The 13,404-nt window shown below is 33.9% G+C and overlaps 1 protein-coding gene across 3 annotated transcripts; it reads right to left on the reverse strand.

Moving 5' to 3' along the window:
• Positions 1 to 3,604: 3,604 nt before the first annotated feature.
• On the reverse strand, positions 3,605 to 12,356 carry LOC9310239 (squalene epoxidase 5). 3 transcript variants are annotated; one of them, XR_002331526.1, is made up of 8 exons: positions 12,107 to 12,356; positions 11,787 to 11,898; positions 11,513 to 11,693; positions 10,713 to 10,881; positions 10,362 to 10,580; positions 9,914 to 10,192; positions 4,041 to 4,291; positions 3,605 to 3,891 (listed from the first exon to the last, which is right to left on the reverse strand). XR_002331526.1 is itself a non-coding variant. In XM_021023697.1 (7 exons), the coding sequence occupies exons 1-7, from the start codon at positions 12,311 to 12,313 to the stop codon at positions 3,778 to 3,780; spliced, it is 1,281 nt and encodes a 426-aa protein (XP_020879356.1). In that variant the 5' UTR covers positions 12,314 to 12,356; the 3' UTR covers positions 3,660 to 3,777. The 3 variants fall into 3 exon arrangements, 2 of the variants coding, with proteins under 2 accessions (XP_020879356.1, XP_020879358.1); XM_021023697.1 differs by lacking the exon at positions 4,041 to 4,291 and having other exon boundaries at positions 3,660 to 3,891; XM_021023699.1 differs by lacking the exons at positions 3,605 to 3,891; positions 4,041 to 4,291 and adding an exon at positions 9,680 to 9,812.
• Positions 12,357 to 13,404: the final 1,048 nt, after the last annotated feature.

Below are 13,404 nucleotides of genomic sequence, written 5' to 3' on the forward strand. Positions count from 1 at the left end.
TCATTGATTTTTCTTTTATTTTTATTTTATTTGTTATGAAAAAAAAAAAAGATAAAAAAAAGAAGAAGAAGAAGATGGTGTTACTTTGTCTCGTTCACAGAGATTTGGTGACAAGAAAAAGTCAATGAAGACTATGATGTTGGTGACGTTAATAACTTCGTAATTTGGCGTTGCATGAATATGAACATGAACTTGATTGGTTCGTTCTATGATGAGATGGTTCTCACATGATATTCGCAACGTTGATGAAGATGGTTATGATATTTTCAAGAGATTTTGTCAACGACGACTCCAACGATGCTATGGAAACGGTGATTTTTTCTTGTGAAGATGAAGCCATAAATATGAAGAACTCCAACGGATATATACGGATCCGATGGAGGTGATGATATGATGTTGCTGTGAATTATGAGCATGAACCAATTGATGAGTTCGTTCAATTCACATGGTGACATAAGACGATGGAGATACACAACTACTACAGTATTTTCCACCGAATTGATGACCTTTTGGCGAGGTATAAACACCATTGATGACCCTATAGTGGGTATAAAGACCGTGAAGATGATTGTCCAATCTCATACGTCATACCACGTATGAGCTTCCGGGAGGATGTTAGGAGATCTCGGAGATTACGACATCGACTTGAAAGGAAAGTTAACATTTGTATAATATATTTTTATTATTAAATAGGTAGATTTCCTATTATCAAATATGTAAAGAACTTGCTAATCAAGTTATGATATTTGTATAAATAAGTCTATTGGCTAATGAATAAAATTGAGAGAAACTATTCTACTACTAAAGTTTCCTCCAAAATTATCAAAACATATTACTCTTACTTCAGTTCAAAACTTACCAATCAAAAAAAAAGAGAAGAAAAATAATTCTGCTCGCTTCTTCCAAAACTATTAAAAATGACGAGAATTTTTCCACCTACTAAGTGGAGTAAATTTTTTTGTGTTAGATTTGATATTTTTGTATCAGTCCATTTACTCTCCTTTATTCTAGAGATATACCAGTCAGATCCTTAATAATCAAAATTTTTTTAATAATAAATAAAATTTATATGGCACCGGACATATTAATTAGAAATTAAAATTCATAAACTGATAAGCGTGATTGAGTGATATGATAAATAAAACGAAAATGATCAAATATCATAGCCAGAAAAAAGGAAAATGTCAGAGATAACCAAATCAAACCGTATACGTCAACTGCATAACCCTCGACGACTTCAAATATTATATGAAGGCAATGCTGTCAAACGTGTTGCATTTCCCTCTTTCTTTTAGAGTGAGTTAAATATATATACTCAGACGACGGGATAATTAATTTATTAATTAGATTCAACTAATATTCATTGTCAATTATCCTATATACTCTGTCTGTTTCTACATATTTGATGTTTTGAGTTTTTTCTTGTTCCACAAAAATTGATGTTTTGTAATAGCATCATTACTATTTTTATTTGTAACCAATAGAGAAAGGAGAAAATTAAGATTAATATTACTAAACTAATAATAAAACAATAAAAATTATAAAAATTATTTTTTCTTAATTAGTATGTAAAACCCAAAACATCAAATATCTAGGAACAGAGGGAGTATATATCAGTGTTCGAGAATACGCTATACGCTAGGCGTACGGTGGAGCATCGTATAGCGTATAGACGTATATACGGCCGTTTATGCGGAGACTATAAGGTGGATATTTTTTATTAAATAAATATATATATATATATAATAAAAATAAAACATATATATAGTAACATGATGAATACTATACATGAATACAAAAAAATTTAAAATTTTCAACTTTACAAAATATTTTAAATAATAGAAAAGAATGACAATAAAGTTATTTTATAGTTAATTATTATGATTAATATTTTGAAAGCCAAACTAATAATTTTGTTAAATCATTTTTCCAAACATTAATAAAATGACATAGTTTTGTTTTTGAGCGTTTAAAAAAAAAAGCGCCGTATATGCGGATTTCACCGTATATACGCCGTATAATCGCCATATATACAGACTGTATATATGCCGTATAATCGCTGTATATACGGACTGTATAGTTTTCACCGTATTAAACAACTGTATAGCTATAATACAATACGGCTTCCCACCGTACAACGTATATACGGCTGTACAAACTGTATTTTAGAACACTGATATATATTATAGTATATGAAAACATAAAATAAATTCTAATATCATATTATTTAATTTTTATACTTTAGTAAAATAAAAAAATGTAAATAAACTTCCATTGATTTTATGTTTATGCGTAAGTTAATACAATTTATACAGCTATATTTAAATAAGTTAATTATATATGATTTTGATAGACTTTTGTAGCTAATTAAATTAAAATTACTTAATTAATAAGTTAAATATGTATATTTTTGGGAATTTGGTTGAAAGTACCATTCACTGTAACAAAACTTAGCAAAAATATCACAAAACATAAATCTTTCTAAATGTACCATAATTGATCTTTATGAAGTAATCAGAAAGACAAAAATGCCCTGGACCAAACAAGTGGGAAAAAGATGAGAATGTGTTGAGTACACCCGTGACAAAAAAAAAAGTGTTGAGTACGCAACACCCACGTGCCTATGTGACTTTTTGTTTTTATTTATAATTTTAATTAATTTATATTTATTTAAATATCAGATATTTGGTGGACAAAACTTTGAAACAACATATTTTGAAAATTTTTGGTAGACACGAAATATTGTCCACATTTGAATAACAGATTGGGAAGATATTTGGTGGACAACAAATATTTTTCACATTTGAAACAACAGACTTCAAAGAAATTTGGAGGACAAGAATTCGAAACGGCATACTTCGAAAATTATGGTAGACAAGAAATGTTGTCCACATTTGAAACAACAGATTGAGAAGATATTTGGTGGACAACAAATATTGTCCACATTTGAAACAACAGACTTCAAAGAAATTTGGTGGACAAGAATTCGAAACGACGTACTTCGAAAATTTTGGTAGATATGAGATGTTGTCCACATGCAAAATACAACAGATCTCGTTTATCTTTCTTCTCAGATTTATATTCGTTCCCACTTTCGAATATAAATCCGAAAACTCCGAAAATAGTGTGAATAATATTTATTTAAAATTGAATTGGGTCATACTTGGATAAGAAGAAGAAGATTAAAATTTGGGAAACTCTTATATATATGGAGATTGAACTTCATTTTTTAGAGGAAAGAGAGAGAGACATGAGAGAGAAAGAAGAGGAAAGGGGAACAAGAAGAGAAAAAGTAACGTGAGAGGAAGAGAAAAAAAAAATATAGTGGTTTATTATAAAGGGAATTTTGTCTTTAAAGGGGCAAATTGGACTTTACAAATTTGGCTAAAAGTTGGACTGTGGCACGATTGAAAAGAATTTGTGGGATGTGACAATTTTGTTAAGAATTTGAACAGTGTATGGCACATTAGTTAGATTTCTCTAAATTTTTCATATAAAAAAGAATTAATACATGATTTACATTCTTAATTCAATTAAATAATATCATAAATGATATATGTTGATGTGACACATGGGACTTTCTCCACTGCTGACGTAGCGAAATGATTGAAAAAATTGATCAACTTTCATATATATGATTACAATTCCTTGTTTTTTCTTTTACATAGAATAATTCTCATTTATATGCTAACAATTGTAGAACATAATAGATGCAGAATCACAAAGATTCGTGATTTCTTTATGTGTGATATATTTTGCAGTTTAAAGCATCAATACTTAGAGAGCCGTTGCGGCCATATAGCTTTTGCGATACGCGGCTGCGTTGACTGGAAACAACATTTGGCTAACTCCTTCGGCCTTTAGATGGGGAACCAACATTTTTGTAGCTAACTGGTGATTCACATAAAACATAGATACAAAAAAATAAAATAAAAAATAATGTCAAATAGTAATGGTAAACCAAAAAGAGGATTAACAAAAATAAAAAACAATTCTATAGAAAATATTTACTAAAAGGAAGGAGATAATTAGTGACTTACACCAAAAAGTCGGAGGCTATGCCAGATGTCAAGGGGAGAGGGACATGGAGAGAGTAGGTGGCCAATGGAGGATAGAGTGATAGCACATAGATGATAGATGAGAGAGATCGGGCGAGGGTTCATGCCGCCGAGCAGAGCCATCATCCCTGACGTGCGAAATCCACCACTACAGAGGTAATCATAGCAACCCTGTCTCATTGCTTCTTTTGCTTTGTCCGTTGATGCAATTAGCACTTGAGAAAATGCATTTCCTAATGTATTAACTTATCAGAGTATATGAGTATATGTGAAGTACCGTGAAGAAGAAGAAACAAGGAAGCAGATAGTTAACAGAATATACTTATTCTGTTACATGATAAACAGAGTATTAACACTGTTAATGACTCACTTGTATAGATAAGTATCTATCTTAGTATATAAGCCAAAGGTACAGCTACACAAATCTTTAATGAGAATTCTAGAATGTTTTAAAATTCTATTATGGTATCAGAGACTTAAATCCTCTCATTCAAAAGAGTTTGTTACATTTTCTGGGAAACTTGTGATTTTTCGAGAAAATTTCTTGAAGATTTCACTTCAGCTTGTCGTGTTCATCTTTCCTTCTGCCGATCATCGTGACAATGGCGAGGAAAGGAACCAAGCAGCTCAGAAATCGATCAACATCGAATGATTCAGGTGAAGATTCACCGATTGTTCAAAATTCCGCATCCGTTCTCAACAGAGTTCCTCCAGCTCAAATCTCCATGAATCGTTTACCGGTGGACTCAGATTCAATCGATAGTCATCACAATTCGTTCTATCTTCACTCCAGTGATCATCCTGGTATGTCGATCGTTTCTGAAACTCTTACTGGCGATAACTATAACTCATGGATCATCACTATGCGTACTAGTCTAGAAGCAAAGAACAAGATCAGTTTTGTAGATGGATCTCTTCCTCGACCTCTTGAATCTGATCATCTGTTTAAGATCTGGACCAGATGTAATAGTATGGTGAAAGCTTGGATACTCAATGTTGTTTCAAAACAAATCTATGCTAGTATCTTGTATATTCAGGATGCTGCATGAATCTGGGATGATCTTTACAAGAGATTTCACAAGAGCAATCTTCCACAGATCTACATTTTGGAGCAAGAGATTAGTACTCTTCGTCAAGGTACAATGTCTCTCTCTGAATATTACACTAAGAAGGTTACTCTATGGGAACGACTGGCTTGTACTAAGAATCTAAAGGAGAATGGTGGTTGTCGATGCTCACAAGTTCTGAAGTTGTTGGATGATCATGAGACAACAAGGATAACTCAGTTTCTGATGGGACTTAATGATGATTTTGCTAATATCAGAGGTCAAATTCTGAATATGAAACCACGTCCTAGTCTCTCTGACATGTACAACATGCTTGAATCTGATGAGTCTCAAAGACAGCGTACTCTCTCTAATCCCAATCCTTCAGCATTTCAGATCAAGACTCAGCTGAACACATATCAGAAATCTCGTGCTACTTGCACACATTGTGGATTATCTGGTCATGTGAGTGAAAAGTGTTACAAAATCATTGGTTATCCACCAGGTTGGAAGCCAAAGAATCAAAGACAAAACTCCAACCAACATTTCATCACACCTTCTGCAAATCTTGCCCTTACTGATGGTGTAACCGAAATTGACAGAGAAAAGACTTTAGAGCATGATTAACAATGAGTCCAAAAATAGAGATCCAAACAAGTTTTATAATTTATATAATGGAAAATCTACAATTTAGACACTTGAAAGAGATTTATTGTTAAAATTGTTCAATGATGGGATCCAAATATAGAAGGTCTAAAAGTTTAAATTTTTGAAAAAATATGTCAAATTGTTTGTGTATACAAAAGCTTCTACCAATAAGAAACTGACACGTATGCGAGTCTAAAACATTTCTAAATATCTATCTTTGGACTCGGGTCTATTGTTTTATGGCATTTTATAATTAAATTTTTGGACACAAAAACTTTGGATCTCTACTTAGATATCCCGTTAATCATGCTCTTATCTCCTGAGCAGCTTCAGTATTTGGTTTCTTATTTGAATGAAAAGTTGCAGCCGTCTACATCTACTCCTGCTAGTTCATCTGCAACGATTACAGAGATATCATATAACTCTACTGCTTATACTTCAGAGTTTACTCCTACTACATGTCAGATCACTGGTACTCAATTTCCCTCTATTTTCTATTCACAAACAGAAGAAACTCAATCATATTTTTACACTTTATCAGATAAGTTAGTGAATATGAATACATGGGTGATTGATACTGGTGCTACTCATCATGTTACTTATGATAAAAGTCTATTTCAAGAAATGACTGTTATAGAGGATACCACAGTGCAGCTTGCTAATGGTGTTGGTGTGAGAATACAAGGTTTGGGATCTATAAGACTTAATGACAGACTCATTCTACATGATGTTCTGTTCATACCTCAGTTTAAGTTTCATTTGCTAAGTGTGAGCTCCTTGACTTCTCAGATTAAGTGTGGATTATGGTTTGATTCTTATGGTTGTGCTATTCAGGATCTTACAAGGGCATTGACAATTGGCAGAGGTAAACTCCACAATAAGCTCTATTTCTTGGACCTGCAGTTTCAACCAAAGAAAGAAGCTTCACCAACAGTCTGTCTTACAGTCAAGATTGATGCTCACACATGGCATCAACGCTTGGGTCATCCATCTTTACAAAGGCTTAAATCTATGTCAAACTCTTTGTCTATTTCTTTTCCTAAGGAGAATACTCCTGAACAGAATCATTGCAGAATTTGTCACCTTGCTAAACAAAAGCATTTGCCTTTTGTGCATCGGAATAATAAGACTTCTAATGCATTTGATTTGATTCATATTTATACTTGGGGTCCCTTTGCAGTTGCTTCTTATGATGGATATAAATATTTCCTAACAATTGTAGATGATAATTCTCGTGCAACTTGGGTTTATCTTCTCCGAAATAAATCAGAAGCCATTACTGTTTTGCCTGGATTTTTCTCAATGGTTGAAACTCAATTTGGTGTCAAAGTAAAGGCTGTGAGATCAGATAATGCTCCTGAGTTTAACTTCACCAAGTTTTACAGAGAAAAAGGTATCATATCCTATCATTCATGCCCAGAGACTCCTCAACAGAACTCAGTGGTTGAAAGAAAACACCAACATCTCCTCAATGTTGCTAGGGCCTTAATGTTTCAATCCCAGGTTCCAGTTGAATATTGGAGTGAATGTATTATGACTACAGTGTTTCTCATCAATAGACTTCCTACAGAGAACTTGTTCAACAAATCTCCTTTTGAAATATTGATGAAGAAAGCTCTAGAGTATGATGATCTTAAAAGTTTTGGTTGTTTGGCTTATTCTTCTACATCACCACATCAGAGAAATAAGTTTGCTCCTCGGGCTAGAGCATGCATCTTCTTGGGGTATCCTACTGGTGTCAAAGGCTACAAACTTCTTGATATTGAAACACATGATATCTTGGTGTCAAGACACGTTGTTTTTCATGAAGAAATATTCCCTCTTGCAGTTGGAGACATGAACCAGCAAATTCAGGATTTGTTTCCTCTTGTGTCTGAGATAGCTGGTGATTTAGCAGTGGATAAAGGATCTGCTATCCCAGTTCAGCCACAAAAGGATTCTGTGCATATTGGTAGTGCTATTTCTGTAGTAGAAGATTCTGCGTCTATCACATTAATACCTATGCCAAATCCGGAGAATGCAGTAAATGTGGAAGATTCACTTACTGTCAAAGCTAGAGTCTCTAACAACACAGTTTCTGGTGCAACTTCAAGGACTGTGGAAGTTCCTGTTGCACATTCTAGAACTGTGGATACTCTTAACATTGTTACTACCAAGTCAAGAGAAATAAAAAGACCTGCTCATTTGCAGGATTATCACTGTTACCTTGCTAGTAAGGACAATCCCTATCCTTATGCAAGTATTTGTCATATGACAAGCTATCTGGTCCTTACCATTTCTTTCTCATTGTCATTACCAAGGAATTTGAGCCTACTACTTACAATGACGCCAAAAGCATCTTGTTTGGACAAATGCAATGGGAGAAGAGATAACTGCTTTGCAAGATACTAATACTTGGACTATTTGCAAGAGGAAAGCACATTATTGGGTGTAAGTGGGTTTATAAGGTGAAATATCATTCTGATGGTACTCTAGAAAGACACAAGGCCAGATTGGTGGCAAAGGATTACACACAAAAGTCAGGATTGGACTCTATGTTGATACTTATTCTCCAGTTGCTAAGTTGACATCAGTGAAAATGCGTCTTGCAATTGGATATTTCGAATGCGTTTCTGAATGGTGATTTGAAGGAAGAAATTTACATGCAACTTCCACCAGGCTATTCATCTCGACAGGGGGACTTATTACCTGATAATGCAGTCTGTCGCTTGAACAAGTCACTATATGGATTGAAGCAGGCGTCCAGACAGTGGTATCTTAAGTTTGCTGAAACTCTACAAAAACTTGGCTTTCAAACGAATCATTCTGATCATACTTTGTTTACAAAGTTCAGTGATTCTGTTTTAATCATTGTCTTGGTTTATGTGGATGACATAATTGTTTCTAGCAACAGTGAAGAAGCTGCAGCTAATCTCAAGTCTCAGTTAAAGTCTCATTTTAAGCTGAGGGATCTAGGACCTGCTCAATACTTTCTTGGACTTGAAATCGCGAGATCTGCAGAAGTTATCTCTTTGTGTCAAAGAAAATATGTTATTGAACTTCTTGATTCAGCTGGTGTGTTGGGATGCAAACCTTCTTCAATTCCTATGGAACCAAATCAGAAACTATCTCAAGATGATGGAGAGCTCTATGATAATCCTGAGAGTTACAGAAGCATTATTGGGAAACTCATCTACTTGACTATAACACGACCAGATATATGCTTTGCGGTTGGTAAATTGGCTCAATATACTGGTGCTCTTAGAGTGTCTCATCATCGTGCAGTACTCAAGCTCCTTGCTTATATTAAAGGGACTGTAGGGCAAGGATTGTTCTACTCTTCTAATCCTAATATGGACTTGAAAGCTTTTGCAGATGCTGATCTTAGCGCTTGTCCAGACTCAAGACGTTCTGTTTCAGCTTATTGCATATTTCTTGGGGATTCTCTCATTTCATGGAAATCAAGGAAGCAGGATGTTGTTTCTAGATCATCTGCAGAATCAGAGTATAGAGCTATGGCATTGGCAGTGTGTGATATTTTTTGGGTTCGGAGTTTGATGGAAGACTTGCATTTGCCTCCTTCTTCTCCAACAGTTCTTTATTGTGATAATGAAGCAGCGATACATATTGCGAATAACCCAGTATTTCATGAAAGAACGAAACACGTAGAGCGTGATTGTCATACGGTACGAGACAGAGTTACTGATGGAACCATTATTTTGGCTCATGTCAGGACAGAGTGTCAGATTGCAGATCTTTTGACCAAGGCTTTGTATCCTGGACAGTTCCGTGCTCTAGTGGGTAAGCTTGGCATTTCAAACATCTTCATGCCAGCTTAAGGGGGACTATCAGAGTATATGAGTATATGTGAAGTACCGTGAAGAAGAAGAAACAAGGAAGCAGATAGTTAACAGAATATACTTATTCTGTTACATGATAAACAGAGTATTAACACTGTTAATGACTCACTTGTATAGATAAGTATCTAGCTTAGTATATAAGCCAAAGGTACAGCTACACAAATCTTTAATGAGAATTCTAGAATGTTTTACAATTCTATTATAACTGTCGCTGACATTGGCTTCACCATACAAAATCATGTATTCTTTTTAGAATTTTGAGGTTGTAAATCTATTTTGATCAAATTTTCATGTTCTAGATTAGTATGTGACATATGCTCACCTTGCGTATATCATAAAAGGACTTGATAACTTCTGAGATTTTTTGCGCATCACCAAGGTTGCTTAATGGCTGGAGAAGGCGGCGTAGAATGAGAATGTCAGATAATAAAACCATCATTCCAGATGCGATTGCTGGATGACGCATGTTGAATGCATCTCCCAATACAATCACTCCTTTCTTATCGCTCAACGTAGCTGACATTTTCTTTGTTGGCATGACTTTTATATGTGCTCCTTCATCGATCCCTTTCAAAAATATTTCACGGAGTTTTGAAGGTACCTAGAAAATTAAAAAATGTTAAAAGATGTTAGACATATCTGCATGGACTTCTTACAAATATTGAATGTGTGTATGCGACTTAATTATATATGCACACCAACATAGTAATATATCTACATATTGAGTTGTTTTTTTTATTGAACAAAGAAATAATCAGTCCAATGTGTACCTGAGGAGCAATAGTGTTCTTCACGAAATTAACCATTTCACCATTTGAAATAGAAGGAACGTTGTTGGGGAAAAGCTCAAAAACACAACGAACGTCGGTGCTGCCGATTTGATACAACATGGTGAAGGAGGGTTTAGACATTATCAATTTTAACTTCTCCGGTTCTTCAAGCTGACAGTTTCTTGAGATGTAACCAACTTGGTATGACAGAACCTCCGCCTACATCACATTAAAGTACATTGATGCTTATTAATTAATTGACTACATCCATGTAAGTAACATCAATTCTATGTCATTAGCAAAAGATTGATGACATTTCCGTTTAAATGAGCCTATATAGTTAATACTCACATTGTTGTCGTTAAGCGACCGACGAAGGTTTGAGTAGCAACCGTCGCATACCACAGTGAGAGGTGCAAAGGCTGTTGTTTCTTCGCCTGCGCTATTTTTGTATGTCACTCCTTTGATCACTCCTTTTTCTTCGATCAAAGACCTCACCGTTCCTTCTTCGAGCCGAACACTACCAATTAATGTTTGGTGTATTGATTAGTATTATAAACAAAACCATTACTATTGTCAAGCTTAGTAATATTCTTTTGCACAAAAAAAAAAAAAAAAGTAATATTCTTAAATTTTCAAAAAATTATTAGGTGCTAATTGAAGGGATTATTATTTCATATATATTCATTAGTATATAGATAAATGTATGGTGTGAGGTTTTCTATATCTTTATTTAGTTTTTAATAGATATATTGATGGGGTAGACACAAATGTTGACTTTCCAAAATGTTGCAAATAATTATGAATGTAGAAACACAATTCCAAAAGACTGATCAGTTTGAGTTTCAAAAAAAAATTATTTCATAGAAAAAATTATATTTTTTTCAAAACTTATTAGTTTGCATCTTGAAATTAGTGGGCAATGAATAGGCTTAATATCTTTTGTATAATCGATTTCCTGTCAATCTGAATCTAATATAGAGTACCAAATCATATTCATGATTTCCCATCTCAAATAAATAGCTAACACTGAATAGTGAGTGGCTCATGATTTTTAAATGTTCTATAAATGAATCCTTTTGCACTCTTTGATTTAGAATTCTTGACCTATATATACTCTTGGTAAAAAACTAACAAATAAAGATACGTACTTGGGAAGAGAAGAAGCTTTTTGGCGCAGACGTTGGACGAATCGACCATTGTGAAAAGATCGAGCAGAAGGATCATAAGGAAATTTGTTGTTGTCCACCGGAAAAGATGCGACTGCTTCTTTTCCGTCCTTATAAACTGCCATGCCCGTGGCTTTTTGGGCATCTATTCCTTCCAAAAAATCTATGCATATATATAAATGCACAAATTTGATCATGAAACTAAGTATGACTTTCTGATTCAATTACATATAATGAAAGTGAGATAGAGACAGACCTTGAAGGTCAAGCTTAGAGAGCATGAATCGTCCTCCTGGTTGCATAAACTCACCCATCATTCTCTCTGGTTCTCTCATGTCCCTCTCTATTATATGCACTCGACGCCCGTCCTATATATAATCGAAAATTAGCATATATAGGATTATTCGTTCCAACCCAAAAATATTGCAATAGAAGTATATATATATATTATGCAAAGGAAGCAACAACAATAGTGTATATAGTTGTTTACCTTATCAATGATGCACAAATATTATACAAAATCAACAAGAATCAATGTAAGACTAAGACGCAAATCTGTGACGCCACTTTACATACCTTAGCAAGAGCATATGCGAGAGCCGAGCCGCCAACTCCAGCCCCAACGATGATAACGTCAGCAGCAGCACCATCTTTTCGCTCTTCCACCACCGCATCCGCCGACTTCGTTGCCTTCTTCCCCCTGTTTGTGTCGTAGAACAGCGTCCAAGTTAGCACGAAGGCGAGTAGCGTGCATACACAAACGTGTGTAAAAGCCATATCCATATCTATCAGTTCTCAATGTGGTTTATGAGAGAATTGAGAATGAGAAGTAACATATATATAGTGCAAAGATATCTCAGTTTGGACGTGGTATCACCACATGCTAAATTATAATAATTTAAAAAGCAATAAATTGATCTTTTCTGTTGTCCACATATTTCGTTTATCATTTATGAGCTGTAAGATGACAAAAAAACGAACGATATTTTTATACTCCAAGATACAAATAGAAAATATTGTCCATCCTAGTTAATGAATATGTTTCTATTTAGAACAAGCGAATAAAAGGTACCACTTAAATTATTGACATTTTTTGTGACGCTTAAATAATGAAATAATCTAGTCAAGACGTTAGCTAATTAGTCGGCCATGATTTTGACAATGGAGTACCGTATTCAATTGGTTTCTTAGGTAACTACTAATGAATGGTTATCTCTTTATCAGCAGTTTGCATGTTTAACAATAAAAATCCATAAAAATTTTGATGTGGGAAAAATAAATGTAAAGAACAAAGAAATGCAACATATTTTAGTAGCAAATTTTTTCAATTGAATATATAGTATTTTAAATTTGTACATGCAGTAACTTTGTTCAAAATTTAATTTTCAAATAATATAATAATATAATCAAAACTATATCATAAATTAGTTGTGAAATTGGATAGAACAAATTTATGTCGTTAAATTGGTATATATAATTTTTTTTTTTATGGTAAAGGTTTTAAATTTGTAATCATAGGGTTTATTTCGAGTAGTATCACGTGGCGACCAAAGGCTGGCATAGGAAAAATATAAAATAAAGAGGATGTGAATAGAGTTTTTTTTGATAAAGATCTAGAGATGTGAATAGAGTTTACTCATAGGGTACCGTTGAGGTCGCGATCGGGCTCATGATACCAAACGCCAAGTTTTGCATTGTTTTTGTGGTTGACATACATGTAACTACTTTCAAATGACGACATTTACTTTTACCTATATATTTTTTATCTTTTGATACATAGTTTTGCAGTCTAAAAAAAAAGAAAAAAAATAGTAAAGAAACAAATCATGTGGGCTTATGGCTCATATAGATTTCCTTCCTTATTTTTTTATTTA

Source organism: Arabidopsis lyrata (genome assembly GCF_000004255.2).
Source record: "Arabidopsis lyrata subsp. lyrata unplaced genomic scaffold ARALYscaffold_6, whole genome shotgun sequence".
NCBI classification, from domain to species: Eukaryota; Viridiplantae; Streptophyta; class Magnoliopsida; order Brassicales; family Brassicaceae; genus Arabidopsis; species Arabidopsis lyrata.

Coding starts and splice junctions, on each gene's coding strand:
- LOC9310239 (XM_021023697.1), bottom strand. CDS start 12,313: ATGGATATGGCTTTTACACACGTTTGTGTATGCACGCTACTCGCCTTC. Junction 10,581..10,712: donor GGTCGCTTAACGACAACAAT/GTGAGTATTAAC, acceptor AATGTGATGTAG/GCGGAGGTTCTGTCATACCA. Junction 3,892..9,913: donor CCTTTTATGATATACGCAAG/GTGAGCATATGT, acceptor GTGAATCACCAG/TTAGCTACAAAAATGTTGGT.